At 55.8% G+C, this 15957-nt stretch overlaps 6 protein-coding genes across 6 annotated transcripts; 2 read left to right on the top strand and 4 right to left on the bottom strand.

Annotated features, from left to right (window-relative positions):
- Window positions 1-142: 142 nt before the first annotated feature.
- Window positions 143-4369, bottom strand: BDY17DRAFT_312093 (ATP-binding cassette, subfamily B, member 1; the record flags this gene model as incomplete). The annotated part of the gene is made up of 5 exons (XM_033735598.1): window positions 143-889; window positions 958-1800; window positions 1854-1997; window positions 2067-4100; window positions 4154-4369. 5 exons carry the CDS (start codon window positions 4367-4369, stop codon window positions 143-145), a joined length of 3984 nt encoding a protein of 1327 aa, XP_033587949.1.
- Window positions 4370-5233: 864 nt separating this feature from the next.
- Window positions 5234-7170, bottom strand: BDY17DRAFT_253779 (uncharacterized protein; the record flags this gene model as incomplete). Its single annotated transcript, XM_033731373.1, has 2 exons — window positions 5234-6735; window positions 6795-7170. 2 exons carry the CDS (start codon window positions 7168-7170, stop codon window positions 5234-5236), a joined length of 1878 nt encoding a protein of 625 aa, XP_033587950.1.
- Window positions 7171-7628: 458 nt separating this feature from the next.
- BDY17DRAFT_301243 (proteasome regulatory particle subunit) lies at window positions 7629-9621 on the top strand. The gene is made up of 3 exons (XM_033734203.1): window positions 7629-7877; window positions 8325-8575; window positions 8632-9621. Exons 1-3 carry the CDS (start codon window positions 7806-7808, stop codon window positions 9362-9364), a joined length of 1056 nt encoding a protein of 351 aa, XP_033587951.1. The 5' UTR covers window positions 7629-7805; the 3' UTR covers window positions 9365-9621.
- Window positions 9622-9646: 25 nt separating this feature from the next.
- On the top strand, window positions 9647-11102 carry BDY17DRAFT_301246 (RNA polymerase Rpc34). Its single transcript, XM_033734204.1, has one exon. The coding sequence runs from the start codon at window positions 9741-9743 to the stop codon at window positions 10950-10952; it is 1212 nt and encodes a 403-aa protein (XP_033587952.1). The 5' UTR covers window positions 9647-9740; the 3' UTR covers window positions 10953-11102.
- On the bottom strand, window positions 11033-12333 carry BDY17DRAFT_301248 (uncharacterized protein). The gene is made up of 3 exons (XM_033734205.1): window positions 11628-12333; window positions 11384-11553; window positions 11033-11329 (listed from the first exon to the last, which is right to left on the bottom strand). The coding sequence occupies exons 1-3, from the start codon at window positions 11955-11957 to the stop codon at window positions 11314-11316; spliced, it is 516 nt and encodes a 171-aa protein (XP_033587953.1). The 5' UTR covers window positions 11958-12333; the 3' UTR covers window positions 11033-11313.
- A 146-nt stretch (window positions 12334-12479) lies between these two features.
- Window positions 12480-15839, bottom strand: BDY17DRAFT_269290 (dipeptidyl peptidase IV N-terminal region-domain-containing protein). The gene is made up of 2 exons (XM_033731932.1): window positions 12904-15839; window positions 12480-12842 (listed from the first exon to the last, which is right to left on the bottom strand). Exons 1-2 carry the CDS (start codon window positions 15563-15565, stop codon window positions 12739-12741), a joined length of 2766 nt encoding a protein of 921 aa, XP_033587954.1. The 5' UTR covers window positions 15566-15839; the 3' UTR covers window positions 12480-12738.
- Window positions 15840-15957: the final 118 nt, after the last annotated feature.

The following is a 15957-nucleotide window of genomic DNA, read 5'->3' on the forward strand; positions in this document are numbered from 1 at the left end:
GCTTCTCACAGATATCGAATATCCAGCACAGCAGGTCCTGAACAAAGTACAAGGCCTGGTAAGGCTGATTCGAAGGGAGATGGTACATCTAGCCCTGATTTATCTATCGCTTTAAACAATCATCACGCCGTAATGCAAGGCCCTACGCCCGATCCAACGACTGCGCAATGCACATTTCGTAGTATCTTCCTTTTAACCGCTGCAACTCCTCGTGCGTGCCCATTTCGGCAATTCTCCCTATGAAAATGCCAGAGCCGTCAGCAAGTGGAACTTCTCCTCGGCGAGCTTTTCGCGCGGCAAGGTAGGAGGGGGATGGGGACATACCGTCAGCAAAAACAAAAATCACATCGGCGTGGCGGATCGTGCTGAGTCTGTGAGCGACCGCAATCGTCGTCCGGCTCGCAGCAGCTTCGTCTAGGGTAGCCTGCACTATCCGTTCCGAATGAGTATCGAGAGCAGACGTGGCTTCGTCGAGGAGTAACAGTCTCGGTTTGCGGATCAATGCCCTAGCAATCGCTATCCGTTGTCGCTGGCCACCAGAGAACTGTAGACCCTTCGCGCCGCAAGACGTGTTCATGCCCTCCGGTAGAGAAGTCACGAACTCGTGTGCGTTGGCTTGTCGACATGCGTCGAGAACCTCCTCGTCCGACGGCTCGTATTCGAGTCCTAGGGCGATGTTCTCGCGGACTGACCACGGGTATAGAGTCGGCTCTTGTTGGACTAGGGAAAGATGATTGCGGTAGAGTCGGGGAGACATGTTGGCAATTTTGTCCCCATTCAAGGAAATGTGTCCAGACACCGGATCGTAGAAGCGCTCGAGGAGGGAGATTACAGTCGACTTCCCGCAGCCACTCGGTCCACAGAAGGCCGAATAAGATCCTTTCTTGATCTGTGGTAGTTTATTCGTCAGCGTGTCTTGCCTTCTGGTCAGTACGGTGCAATGGGGCCGCCACTTACCTCAAATGAGATGTCTTTCAACACTCGCGCTGCGCCACGTTGTTGATAACTGAAATCAACGTTCTGGAACTCGACCGAGCCGTCTCCCGAAGGTCCAATGCCGCTGTTCTGCTCGTCTTCCTTGATGGTCGGCGTGAGTGTCCGCAACCACAAGATGTAGTTCGCCGCGACTGTAGCCTTCGAGATCGACGTGGTATAGCCGAAGAATTGCCCTGCAGCTTGCCCGCCAAACACAACGGCAATGAAGATGACGAAGAACTGCGTGACGGTGTACTCGCCACTCGCAATCAGTCGCGAGCCATACCAAAAGCCCAACGCCATCACCAGGAACTCGAGGGACTGTGACAGGGCGTACGGCACCATGGTCAACATGAAGCTTCGACTCGTCGTGGCCACGATGCGATCGAGAGAGTCCGAGTATTCTTGGTACATCCTTCGCTCCAGGGTGAGCGAGGCAACGGTCCGCACGGACGTCACAGCTTCGGTGGCCAGGGCAGCGCTATCTGCGAAGCGGTCACCAGATTCTGCTTCCAACTTCTGGTCCACGCGGATTTTGACGTAGCCGGATCCGACCAGCAGTGGCAGACCGCCGAAGACGACGACAAGCCCGAGTTTCCAGCCGTAGGCGATTGCAAGGATGACGGAGGAGACGAGGTTGACGAGAACAATGAGGATCAGGAAGATGTTGGCGGACATGAGCTCCAGGAGTGCGTTGGGGACGGAGGACAGCTTTGAAGCCAGGGCTCCGGAAGCATTCTCTGGCCGGTCGAAGAAGGCTTGATCTAGCGACAGTATCTTCGTAAACATCTCGTTGCGATAGCGGTGAGTGACGACTTGAGCAATCTATGTTCTTGTCAGCAATGGTTGATGGAAGACCTTGAAGATGTCGATTTTACCGTGTTGACCGCCCACCCCAGGCCAAAGTACGCAAAGAAGTTGGCCAGGGCGACAACGAAGAACATCAGAGAGTAGAAGTCTGCCTGCTCTCGCGCCTCGTGTCTCGGGAGCGTGAAGACATGAATCAATCGCGAGAACAAAAGCTAGAGTCTTGTCGTTAGCATGGATACAATTGGGATCGACAGTGCAGTCGAGAAAGGTATTCAGCCTACCGCCTGGGCAATGTAGGTCCATCCAGAGATGAACGACGCAACGGTGGCGATGATGAAGTTGAGAGTGAGTCCCTTTTGCTCCCCGAGCATGAGGAAAACACAGCGGATCAGGGAGTAGTTGACGGTGCCTTTAGTAAGCTTCTTGACTTCATCTTCCAAGGTAGAGGCGTGAGCGCCCGTTTTCGTCCTTGATAGAGCCAGACTCTGCTGCCGGGCGACGTCCGCCTCCTCGATGTTGAAGTCGGGCTGCTGGTCTGCGCTGTTCCCGCCTAGATTCTGTGCATTGACGAGTGCGGCGTAGTGGCCACCTCGCTCCATGAGTTCACGATGGGAGCCTTCTTCGAGGACCTCGCCGTAAGACATGACGACAATGTTATCCGCAGCACGGACAGTCGCAAGCTTATGTGCGATCACGAGCGTTGTCTTGTTGACCGAGACGCGATTCAGAGCATCTTGTACGATTCCCTCTGCTCTAGGGTCGAGCGCGCTAGTTGCCTCATCAAGAAGTAACACCTTGGGGTTACTTATGATGCTGCGAGCGATAGCGATTCGTTGTCGTTGCCCGCCGCTCAGCATGGATGCTCGCTCGCCAACCTGGGTGTCGTAGCCCTCCGGAAGAGCTTCAATGAAGTCGTGTGCATTGCTCGATCTGCAGGCCTCCACCACCAGCTCCTGCTGTTTCTCAAACGGAAGATCGATCTGCGACCCAATGAAGCCTTTGGCGACATTTTGGAAGACGGTCCCGCTGAAAAGAACTGGCTCTTGTTGCACAAGTCGGATGTTACTCCGTAGCCAACCGACGTTGTACTCGGAAATGTCCATCCCATCTAAGAGGATCTCACCAGATCCCGGCACGTACCATCGCTCGAGCAATCCGACTAGAGTCGATTTCCCGCAACCGCTGGCACCCACGAGCGCAGTAGTCTTCCCTGCAGGGATTGAGAGGTTCAGACCGTGGAGAATCTGCGCTGAAGGCCGCGAAGGGTATGCAAAGTGGAGATTTCGGATTTCGATGTTTCCCTCACACGTGCTGGGCTGCTTGCCTTCTGTGGAGAGAGGATCGAGCTTGGTCTCCTTGTCGATGACGGAGAACAGTTCGTGGGCTGAGGAGGCGGCGTTGGTAATCGACTGGAATTGTGGTGCGATCGAAGACATCGCAGTCGCTCCGATAGTGATTGCGAGGACGACGTTGAGGACGATGCCCACATTTGGGATTGTCCCATCGAGATAGAGTCGGAAGCCCTCCCAAAATGCCAACGCAGTCGCCGCGAGGACCAGGAAGTACTCCACGGAGAAAAGAATCCCATACACCGGAGACTTCTTATTGCCGACTTTGTGGGCCGCTTCGAGGTAGTAGTCGTACTTCTTCGCAATCTTCTCGCTCGCCCAGAATGCATGGACGGTTTTGATCGAGCTGATCGCGTCCTGGGCGATAACGGACGCCTGACTGTAAAGGCTCGTGATTTGGGCCTCGTATTTGGCGTCGTAAGTGATGCAGCCACCGGTAACGACGAAGATGACGGGGATGATCGTCATGAGGATGAGCGTGAGCTCCCATTGCCGGGCAAGCGCGACGATGAAGGCGCTGAAGAACAAGCTGATGCCTTGCACGATTGTGGCCAGCTTCTCGGCGATGCCCTGGTTGATGCGGTTCCCGTTTGTAGTAACCTGCGAGCTGATGGAGCCGATGCCTTCGCCGTCGAAGTACCAGACTTCTTGTCTGATGGTCGAGTCGAAAAACGCTTTTCGAATAGCAGCCGTTGTCCGGATGGCCGCGATGCTCACGGCTGTGTTGGCGAAGTACACGATGACGAGTCGGGCGATGAAAAGGTAAATGAAGTAAAGGCAAAGGTGATCTACTTCATTGCGGAAGGCCTGGGCACTGCTGTTGCCCTTTGCGAAGTCGTTGAACTTTGCGGTGAAGGAGCCGAAGATGATGGTCATCAGCGGGAGGATGATGCCACTGATGATGGACAGGAGCATAGCGGAGGCGAACAGGAATTTTTCAAATCGGTCTGCGTAGGTGAAGATGCGCTGATAATAGAGTCAGTACGGTATTGAATCACGGGGCCCATGTGAAAGCATACGAGATAGTCCTTGAAACTGCCCTCACTCTTCTTCCCTTCGCCCTCAGCCTTGCCGTCTTTGTCGTCCGACTTCGCTCCATCCGGTGTGGGCGAGTCGCTTTCGATTTCCACCGCCACATCTCCGTAGGATTTCTTCGACGAGATAGGAGTCGTTCGCGCCGCGGTCTCTTTCTCGGTGGCGTGTAGAAGCTTTTCGTCCGCTATGATGGGTTCCATTTGGCCTGCCATTCGCTGCTAGGCGCGTGCGATGCGTTGTATATCAGTTGTCTTCAGACTCCGGACGCGTAATTAGGCAGCGAGGCCGCGTGAGTTGGCAAAATTAATCTCTGATGCCTGTGAACGGGTTGTCGTTGATTCAAATCATGGTCTGCGCAGGCTCGGAGGTCACGTGAAAGCGAGAATATTCCTCTCTGAGTCACTCGGTCTTAGTCCAATGGCATCCCAACTCGCTGAAGAACAGTACAACAAAGACTCATAATGAGCAGAGGCCATTCGCCGCCATGACCGCCTGATGTAGTATTTAAGACTCGCTACGACAGCCAAGGTCTGGACCCCGACGACCAACTCCGAATCCGAAAGCCGGTTCAGCCCAACTCCGTACCCCGGCCGCCGACTTCACGTCTGATAAACGGGAGCCTTCCAAACGAGGTCGTACGAGGACGCGCCATCTCTCCCGGGTCCGAAAGCTTGCTGGGCTTGCTAAGCGGGTGTTGCTGCTGATGGGACGGCCTGCTGTTGCAAAGCGAGAGCTGGCGATTGGCCGACTAGGTGACTTTTGGGTCGAGTGTCAAGGCTGCTAGAAGTGGCGGCCGATATGCTCGTTCTCGGCGGCCGGCCGTGCTGTGAGAAGGCCTTACTAAGGTACTGTCGCTGCCGTGGCCCTGGACACGTAGGTGTTTGCGGGATGCAACCCATGGCGTCAGACGATATGAGACGAGGAAGCAAAGAACACGCGTACCGATTTGACGTAATGCTGCACACAGTACCCTCGTCTCTTGCTGCCTTGAAAATTGCACACCTGAACTCCGCGCTAGAACCAAAGACCATGAGAAGGCAGACGCTGCCCTCGGATCATGGATGCTACTCCGCTCCAGCAACGCCATCATCCCCACTCGCCTTCTCCGTGGCAGCCTCCGCAGTCACGTCCTCCGCGTTCCTCTCCATCACCCCTTCCTCCCTCTCCTTGGCGGCGTCCTCGCTCATCTCGACATCAGCGCCAGCTGTGCTGTTGGGAGCCATTTGACCCGTCACACCCGGTGCTTCCGTCGCTGGCGGAGCGTCTGCCGGAGACTTGGGAGGAGTCGAAACCTGAGGCGGTGCTTGAGTAGGCTCCGTCGCGGGCTCTGGAGCAGCCGCCTCCACGGGATCGACGTCCATGCTGTCGCCTGCGGCGTTTTCGTCACCTGCCACGCCAACGTTACTCGCTTCTTCCACCTTTGTCTCGGCGGCAGCCGTCGGGGTTGGGCTCTTTGCTTTCGCCGCGATGATCTCCTCTGCCACTGCCGCGTTTGCAGCCTGCACCTCCGCAGCACCGTCAAGCTGCATGCCATCCGCACCACCATCCTCGTCCTCCGCATCGCCGTTGACGCTTCGTGCATCTTCGGCCATTGGAGTATTTACTCCACTTCCACCCTCCATCGGCGGCGCGTATGGGTTTTGGTAGTCCATGATACCACGACGCTTCGGCCGATTTGGTTGTTTTCTCACCCCATTCGCCTCCGCAATCTCCTCATCGTCGGAATCGGAGAATTCATCATCGCGCTCGACCTTCTTGTCCCACAGGCGTTGCGTGTAGCGGCGATCTTTGCTCTCCTCGAGGTCTGCTTCCTCATCGTCCAGCTGGTCTTCTTCCTCGTCCAGAGTTCCCTCCATACCCATAGGCCCGCGAGGCACATCTTGCATCTGCACCGAGGGCGCGGCTTGAGTCGTGCGCTTCAAGTTCTCAAAGACTTGGTTTCGAATCCTCTCCAAGTACTCGGGGGAGTTTGCATTGTCCATATTGCTCGGGCGCACATCGAGTTCGAAGTCGGGGGCGTAGTATTCGTAGTAGTCCGTGAATGGCAAGTCGGTGCCCATGTCCATATCCACCAGCCGGCCCGTCTCGTACGCCCACGTGCGCGCAACATTACGCATGGTGTATCCTCCGCCGCCGAGGACGAGGGTGGGAAGATTGAATTGCTTGACAAAGTTGACACAGTTGGCGTGGCCTTTCATGCTCAGATTGAAACACCCCAGTCGATCCCCGCTCAGGCTGTCACCTCCGCACTGGAGCACAACAGCTTCCGGCCTGTAATAGTCCATCGTCCATTGTATCACCGGCTCGAAGATGCCCTTGTAGCTCTTATCGTCAATGCCGTCGCGTAGAGGGAAGTTGACCGAGTAGTGTTTGCCGTTGCCCACGCCAATGTCGCGCAGTTCGCCAGTTCCAGGGAAGTATTCACCGTATTTGTGAAAGGAGACAGTCATGACGCGATCGGTGGAGTAGAATGCCTCTTCGACGCCGTCGCCGTGATGGACGTCGATGTCGATGTAGAGGACACGAGCGTGGAAGCGGAGGAGTTCGATGATTCCGAGGACAATGTCTGTAAAAGTCACGTCAGCAATCGGCGCGGATGGAGTTGCAGTGGGAGAAGAGACCAACCATTGATGTAGCAAAAGCCGCTGGCCTCGCTCTTTTTCGCGTGATGCAAGCCGCCGGCCCAATTGACAGCAACGTCGCATTTCTTTCGATTCAACCGAGCCGCACCCTCCATGCTGCCTCCGGCACTGATCCCACAAAATTCAAACAAGCCGTCGAAGACCGGGCAGTCGTCCCCGACATTGTATTTGCCTTGTTCCTTGGCAAAGTTGTCCATGTTGTCGGGAGTGACGCGCTGCAGAAAGTCGACGTACTCGTCGGTGTGGAACTGTGTCATTTCGTGGCGCGTGGCGGGTTTGGCGCGGTAGACCTCGAGTTTCTTGTACAAGCCGTAATTCATAATTAGGCTGTGTGCCATTCGAATGCGATGGGGCTTCATGGGATGGCCGGCGTTGTAGGCGTAGTTGCCCACATCGCTGTCGTAGAAGTAGGCGACTTTCTTGGGTTGGGAGGAGGGGGCATTGATGCCTGCGCCGGGGCCGTCGAGAGGCGCGAGGGCGCTTTGAGAGCCGGACATGGTGGAGGTGTGGGATGGTGAAGGAGGGTGAGACAGACCAGGTCCTTCGCTGTTGAATTGTGATGTGGTTGGAGCAACGATCATCAATACGCGGAGGTGGCCTCGACCGTGAGCATGGTCTGCGGGAGGGAGATTGTCAAGCAGAAGGGGAGGGGTGGAGGAGTATGAAAGGAAGAGGGTGGAAGCTGGCGAGTGCACCGGCGCAGGGCTGGAGAATTCTGCCGCGGAGGCGGTGAACATGCGGCTCTGCGGGCGGGCTTGGCAGACACCCCCGAAGCTCCTACGTCTTGCGCGTGCTGTTGTCGCCTTCACCTTTCGCTCTCATCCACCATTTCAACCATCTCCCACCATCGCTCGTCCGATCGGACACTTCCACACATCCTTCTTCTTCCGACTGGTCTTCTCATCGACAACGCCCACCTGAGCCTGCTTGCTTGATTGCCTCGCCTCACGACCTCATCGTCGCTGCCCATCTACCCTTCACATCACAGCTCAACATGGACCGACTCTCAAGAATGCTGCAAGCCGCCCAAGGCATGGGTGGTGGAGGGGGAGGAGGAGCTCCGCAGGTAAGAAATATCCAGCCATGATCCCCCGTGTTCAACAGCCTGCGATTGCCACAAGTTCAAACCGGTCGACTCGCGGATGCTCTCCCAGGGCAGGCAACTGCCTTTCCATCAGCTTTCGCGAACGCTGGCCCCCCGGTCCTTGCTCTTTCTTGCACTCATCAGTCGATCTGCACAACACACTACATGCATGACTTTGCCAGCGGCCGCTCTCCGCATCATCACATCGTATCATCGCTATGCCGCCAAAACGCAAACGAGCAATTACAGATCCACGTGATGGCCCCAGCACCCCCAGAAGAGCACGTCTCAGCTTCCCGGAGACATCGACTCGTCGTACCGCGCCTCCGCCGATTCTAAACTTTCTCGTGCATACGATACTGACTGCGAAAAATGTTCTCTAATCGAGCAATCTGCCGTTCCATGTGCTAACCAAGGACTGCATTCCAGGACACCAACATCATCGACAACGCCGAAACCGTCTACATCTCCTCCCTCGCCCTACTCAAAATGCTTCGACACGGCCGTGCAGGCGTACCGATGGAAGTGATGGGTCTCATGCTGGGAGAATTCGTGGATGACTACACAGTGAGAGTGGTGGACGTGTTCGCGATGCCACAATCAGGAACGGGAGTGTCGGTCGAGGCGGTGGACCCGGTGTTTCAGACCAAGATGATGGATATGTTGAAGCAAACAAACAGGTGGGCTCATGCAAGCGCATGCCGTTGTGACGACCTGTGCTAACTCTTCCTACTAGACCAGAAACAGTCGTCGGCTGGTATCACTCTCATCCCGGATTTGGCTGCTGGCTCTCCTCCGTCGACATCAACACCCAACAATCCTTCGAACAGCTCACTCCCCGCGCCGTGGCCGTCGTCATCGATCCCATCCAGTCCGTCAAAGGCAAAGTCGTGATCGATGCATTCCGTCTCATCAATCCTCAGACTCTTATGCTCGGACAAGAACCCCGACAAACGACGAGCAATCTCGGCCACCTGAACAAACCCAGCATACAGGCGCTGATTCACGGACTCAATCGTCACTACTACAGCATCGGCATCGGATACCGGAAATCGGCATTGGAGGAGGCAATGCTCATGAACCTCCACAAGACCGTGTGGACTGAGGCGCTTACCATGCCGGACTTTGCCACCGAAGGCACAAGGAACCAAGCGAATCTTGAGAAGCTGGTCAGCTTGGCCGAGGGATACGAGAAGCGGGTGAAGGAAGAGACGGAGCTCACGAAGGAGCAGCTGAAGACGCGCTATGTGGGCAAGGTGGATCCGAAGAAGCACATCGAACAGGTCGGGCAGGAGCTCATCGAGGACAACATTGTGAGCGTGAGCCGGCAGATGATCGACAAGGAAGCGAGTGTGCCGAGCAAGGAGTTCGACGGCGCGGGTCTGAAGTTGAATGGCAATGGCTTGGGCCGGACGAATGGGTATGGAGGAGGGGATGAGATGGCGGTGGACGCTGACGAGGAGCTATAGTGCGCATGGCAGGGTTGTGGAAGAATTATAGTACTTTCCGCATAGCCTGGGCGTTTGGTGTGCGTAGACGGATTTGGTTTCATGCTGGAGGCAGAGAGTGATGCTACCATGGCGCATGTCAAGATTACTTCATGGAAGACAGCCTGATCAAAGGCAGCATCATTTCATTATCACCATAAGGTGTAGCTGTTGGGCTCAGGCTGCATGTGATTACCTAAGCTGTACGCCGCCACTCGCAGCTTGATGTGGCTTTACCGTCCTAAATTTTTGAATGAACAACGAACCTCACTTCACCTCCAGTCACAACGCCGGAAATCACACTCCCCAAAGCAGGAATGATTACTCGGTAACACCGACATCAACCCACGACTCCAAAATGGCAGAGTCCAAAGCGCCCGAGTCGGAACTCGGCGAAGCGCTCTACGACATCTGCAGCAAAGACGCCTTCACCTCCGGCGAGCGCTACAAGAAAACCTTCACCCAGGACTCCCTGCTGGCCCTCTGCACCGACTTCAAACCCCTCATCCACGTCCAGGATGCGCGCAAACTGCTCCCGCTCATCCAGGAGCTGTGCAATCTCGGCCTCTTCATCCCGCTCAAAAACAAGACCGGCACGTGCTGGGCCCTGCGGCCGCGCGATGCCGCCGCCAAAATGCAGAGTCTGAGCGACGAGCAGCGCCGCGTGTACCAGCACATTGAGGAAGCTCACGAACAGGGCATTTGGATCCGCAACTTGAAGACTCGCACTGGGATCAAGGATGGCAAGTCGATGGCGAAAATGCTCGGCCAGATGGCGAATATGAGACTCATCAAGAGCGTTACGAATGTCAAGTCGCCTGCGCAGAAGCATTATATTCTGTTCCATCTTGCGCCGAGTGATGAGCTTACCGGCGGGAGTTTCTACGACAAGGGCGACCTAGATCAAGGATTGATCGATGAGCTGAGCAACCTGATTGTCTTCCACGTCCGGCAAACGAGTTGGGTAGAGGAGAGGAAAAAGCGAATCAAGAAAGAAGCATCACCCGTCCTCGTCCGCGACCACGACATCCCAGCAGCAACCACAGAGGGCGTAACGGACGCAGCCAAAGCGAAAAAGCGAAAACGAGACGCAACCCAGCCCATCGACATCGAAGACGCCCCTCCCGCCCGCAAACACCGCGTGCACAGACACGCCTCCGAAGCGGAAATCGAAAGCATGGCAAGCACGCAACAACCCTTCCCCGCCGGCCACGAGTACCAAACCGCCGCCTCGATCCACGAGTACATCACCAGCAACAACATCATTCGCGCGGGCAAGGCGCAACTCCTCACCGTCGACGAGGTGCAAAACGTCCTCAACGTCCTCCTCTGGGATGGGAAGTTGGAGAAGGTGAACGGCGGGTACCGCAGCGTGCGCGGCGTCAAGTTCCGTCCTGTTGGCGAAGGCCCGGAAGAAGATGCGGCGAGACGGCGGGGTAATGCAATCACCGAAATGCCGTGTGGACAGTGTCCTGTGTTCCATCTTTGTGGGACGGGCGGGCCGGTGAATGCGGAGAATTGCGTGTACCTGGACCGCTGGCTGGGCGTGGGTGTTGCTGCTGAAGGGTGAGGGCGAGCTTCCTTTGATCGTCACAGTTTATTTGAGCGATGGCGTAGGGGTATGGATGAGTCGGTCTCTATTAGAATGCATGAAGCGGGGCGGACGGCCAGGGCATGCATAGATATGTTCACGTACGAATTGGATCTTTTTCAACGTCTCTATGCATCAAGAGCGAGTGGTGCCACATCTGGGAATGCAAGCGATTCCATTTCGTTCGTTTATTGGGTATCTTTGACTTTCCGCAGTCCAGTGCACAAAACAACAACGCCGCGCTAATTCAACACAACCACAAATCATTGTACAGCCGCCATAGCGAAAGGTATGCCTGGTCCTTCCGACTCGAGCAAGGCGTGGATTCGAATAGCCATGTTCATTGCATGAGGGTTCTGGGATGTCTGTTAGCATCTCTTCGCTTGCGATCGAAGCAACGTCCAACTCACCCCAGATAGTCCTCCCGAATACTACCAATGGCAAACATCTGGCCCAGCTCGCCGCGAATGCCCTTGATGCGTAGCCGGACCTGAGAGTTCCGCTGCACCGTCATACCTTCCGCGTCAGAAAAGTTCGGCGTCGAGTCCTCGGCGTTGTACTTCATCGACGGCGGAATCATCTGCGAGCAATCACAGCCCGTTTAGCATGCCGATCGAAAATCTCCCACCCTTACTTTTGTTGATTATTACTCACCGCCTTGCTCACAAACACACTCAACCCCCCAACATCCACAAAGAAGCCATTGTTCACCACACTGCTGACCTCGCCATCGACCACTTCCCCACGAAACGGCCGCCACACGACCGCGCGATACGCGACGTTGAATTGCGCGAAGCCCGTGCCCGGCGCGACCTTGGGCTCGCTGATCTCGTCAATGCCGATGACGGCGATGATCATCATCGTGCCGGTGTTGGTGCCTTCGACATCCTGGAAGAGCTTTTGCTCAATGTACCGCGTGGCTTCGCTGTTGAAGAAGGAGGGGTGCAGGTCTATGCGGTGCTCGAGGGATTTGACGAAGAACATGATTGTGGTGTGTCGGGGGTTCGGGGTTGGGTTCGTGGAGGGATCGTGGGGGTGAACGAGGTGTGGCTAACGGCTTTGCGACTGCTCGCGTGACTGGTGGAGGAAGTTGGCTGGTGTGAGGGATTCCCTGCTACGGAAGCGACTCTGGTCGCAACTTGCCGGCTGCAATCGAGACAGACTCATGCGTCAGTGGATGGGTAGGGATGGTGGTGAAAATCTGCCACTGAGAAATGGTGCGCTCGGGATGAAGGTGATGACCAGGAGGTGGAAGGATATCGCGCGCGAGTGCAACTCGGTGTTTGCGACAAGGCGCCAAGTCGTAAGAGAGAGGGAATGAAAGGCGGCGGAGTGTGGAAGCCCCTCGCAACAGTGAAAGGTCGACGAGGAGAGGAAAGGCAGTCGATTGCATGAAGCGTGAATTCGGTTTCTTGGGCGGGAGCAGCCGGAACCTTATTTTCGCTCATATCGCCTAGTCACGTGGGCGTGACCACAAGTGAGACGGCTAAAAGTCGCAGACGAAGACGCATGACAGTGTGTAGATTATGACATTTCAGATACGTGGTAGGGGCGTGCCTTTCTTGGAGCACAACGCTTCTTTTCTCGTCAATGTTTCATGAGCTTCCGCTGACAGATTGCTCTTCCATATCGCTGGATTAAGCGCACCACGTAGACTCGACGCGGGTGCCTTCTGTCTGTAACGTGGCGAAGCAGCAAAGCCATGGCAGGTTCTGTGGCCATTTGTTGGTGCCATAGAGCTTGAAGTATGTCCACTGCTTCTTCCTCAACCCAATCCCTCGAGACCATCCAACCCAGTCACAATCGGTTCCGGCCGATCAGTCTTCAACCACTCCCCATTGAAAGCATTAACAAGCCAATCGCTAAGTTCTGCACACAATCAGCATCCGCACATCCTCAAATCCACTCATCCACTCAAGAACCAACTTACTATGATAAACGACAGCATTCGCGCCATGAAAGTAGATCGAATGGTCCGAATCCGGGAAAACGTGCACATCGTAATTCCGCACCCCCTTCTTATCCAACTTGTCCAGCAAGCTCAGCGTATTCTGGAAATGCACATTGTCGTCGCTCGCGCCGTGCATCACCAAAAACTTGACATTCTGGCTCAGCGCCGTCACATTGGAGATGCTGGCGTTCTGGTAGCCCGTGGGATTGTGCTGCGGCGTGTGCATGTAGCGCTCCGTGTAGATGGAGTCGTAGTAGCGCCAGTCCGTCACGGGCGCGACGGCCATGCCGTAGTGGAAGGTCTGGCCCGCGTCCGCTTCGAGCACTTTCAGCGTCATGAAGCCGCCGTAGCTCCAGCCCCAGATGGCCACGCGCTCGGCGTCGACGTACTTCTTCTCGCCCCATATCTTCGCCGCGGCGATTTGGTCGTGCGCTTCCCAGTATCCCAGATTGCCCCGGATGATGGTACGGTGTTTGCGGCCCATGAAACCCGTGCCGCGGCCGTCGACGGTGACGACAATGTACCCGAGAGTGCTTGCGACGTAGGATTGGAAGGTGATTTGGAATTTACGTTGCACTTCTTGGGCATTTGGGCCGTTGTAAAGGTAGAAGAGGACGGGATACTGGGTCTTGCCGGAGTCGTCGAAATGCGGCGGCCGTCTTTCGACATAGTTCAAATCGAAGCCGTCGACGTTGATCGTGCCGTAGATTTCAATCGGCAGTAGCGTCTTCTTCGCCAGTTCGTGCAGCCGCGTGTTGTTCTCGATGCTGATGTCGATGTTATCGATGTGGTTGGTGGGTGTGGATTGCACCTTTTGCCATGGAATGCCAGGTCCTTGGTTCGTAAGGAGCGCAAAAGATCCAGATGTGCTGAACGAAGCGTCGTAAAAGGCAATCTCATTCGTGTCGGTCACGGCTTTGATGCTTTTCGGGCCGTCGTGAATGTCGACAGAGTAGATGTGTCGTTGTGTACTGCCATCCTTGGTTGCTCGGAAATACACCAAGTTCTGATCGAGTGCAACCTTTGATGGAGCGTTGACGACCTCCCATTTGCCTTCAGTTAGCATCTTCGGATCCGGGCTGTCAAGAGGAGTAAAGTAGGCCAAGTGGTCGTAGCCGTCCAAGATGACAGTGTCAATGTATCCCTCCTGGTCTCGGCCATTGGCTGGATCGGCGGGCACATAGGTCGTGCTCTCCGATATCTCGAACCAACCGCCGTCCAATGCCTGCACATCCCGTTCCCGGACAGTCCTCCCTGTCCGCCGCCGGGCATCAATCAAGATCATTTTAAGAGAATCAGACTCCCGATTAGTGGAACGAATCAACAGCTTTCCAGTCTCACCAGCCCACAATACCTCCGTAATGAGCCGATCGTGATCCTCAAAGTCGCCGTCGATCGGGACGGCGAACGTCTCGCCCTTGTCCACATCGTAGATCTGGAGATTGACCACACTCATCGGCGCTCCAGCTTTGGGGTATTTGATCCACTTGATCTCGGGGTAGTTCTCTTCACCCGGCTTTGGTTGCTTTCCAGAAGGGCGGTGGAAGTAGAATGAGACAGGGAACTCCGGCACCTGGCTTTCGTCGGTGCGCAGGAATGCAATGAATTTTCCATCCCCGGACCACCAAGTCGCGGTATCACTGGCGAAGACTTCTTCTTCGTAGACCCAATCAGGCACGCCATAGAAGAGCTCCGCACCGCCGTCGTTGGTGATAGGCGTAACTTGCTGGGAATCCAGGCGGCGAATGAACATGTTGTTGTCCCGAGTAAAGACCACCGCATCCCCCTTTGGACTCCAAGAAGCAATCTGAACGCGGCGATTCGGGTGTCGTGGGTCAAGGGGCTCCGCCTTCTGGGTCGCGACATCAAAGATCCAGTACAACCCCGTCCCGCTGTGGCGGAAGTTGGGCTCCCAATCACTGCGGACCAACACCTTTGTGTGCTGTGCATTCGGCCAGGTCTCGTCCGCCCAAATGCTCTGCGAGTCATCGACGTTGAACAGTCCGCTCTTCATCAGCGTCTTCGAATGCTCCTTTTGCACCTCGATGCTGTCGCCCCGATACCTCACGTCTTCAACAACCAGATAATCCCGGCCTTCGCGGCCTCCACTCTCCAATAGCAACCCATCCTCCCCTTGCGGTCCCCGGATCCACCGAATCTCCGCAGTCTTAGCCCTCCAATCGCCGTCCAACACTTGATCCAGCGTCACGCGTTTGCCATGCCCATACGATGTCGTCGCATGCGGATCATGTGGCCGAGCAGCGTTAAGGTGATGTCTGCCCTGCGCGATGAACATCAACAGCGCAGCAACCCATCCCACCAGCCCGATGGCAATGAGCACATAGAACACCGTCCGCGTCTTCTTGTCCGCAGGTCGCGCATCCCGCTTCCAAGCAACCTGCTCCTCCAACTCCATGTCGTCTCTTCCTTTCCCGCTCCCGTCCCGATACGGCGGCATTTCATACACCCCCTCTTTCCCATTGAGCGTCGCCTCGTCACTCAAGTGATCAAAGACGAGGCTCGTCGTGCTCACGCTGCTCGGTCGGCCTTCGTCCTCGGCGTCATGGGCGGCGTCAACATGGTGAGTCAGAGGCTGGGATTGCTCGCGGAGAAGGAGCTCGTCTTCGCCTTCTCTGCCCATTTTGTCGTTCGGCGCGCGGCGTCGCAGGGGGACTTGGAGGTAGTCACATGAACTCGAGAGGTTGCGCCGATGTGTGGACTGCGGGGCCACTTTGGTAGAGGAGGTTGGGAGGTGCTAGCTCAGCATCATCGACTACAAAGAGAGGCGGGTGCTTGTGCAACGACAGTGAGGGAAGATCGTAATTCGGGAATGTATAGTGTACATGAGGAGTGAAGTCGGGCCAGATGGAAGCCTCAGGCGCCAAGCCGCGCCTCCTTTGTCTCGGACTCATTGACCACCAAAAGCAGTCGCAACATTCCTCGCTTCGACGACATTGCACAGACATACACAGTCCGCTCGGTGTATTGGATAACATTTGAGTAGTGTACATATCAATCTACCTCGTTGCGGCC

This window comes from Neohortaea acidophila (genome assembly GCF_010093505.1).
Source record: "Neohortaea acidophila strain CBS 113389 unplaced genomic scaffold BDY17scaffold_8, whole genome shotgun sequence".
In the NCBI taxonomy this organism is placed as follows: Eukaryota; Fungi; Ascomycota; class Dothideomycetes; order Mycosphaerellales; family Teratosphaeriaceae; genus Neohortaea; species Neohortaea acidophila.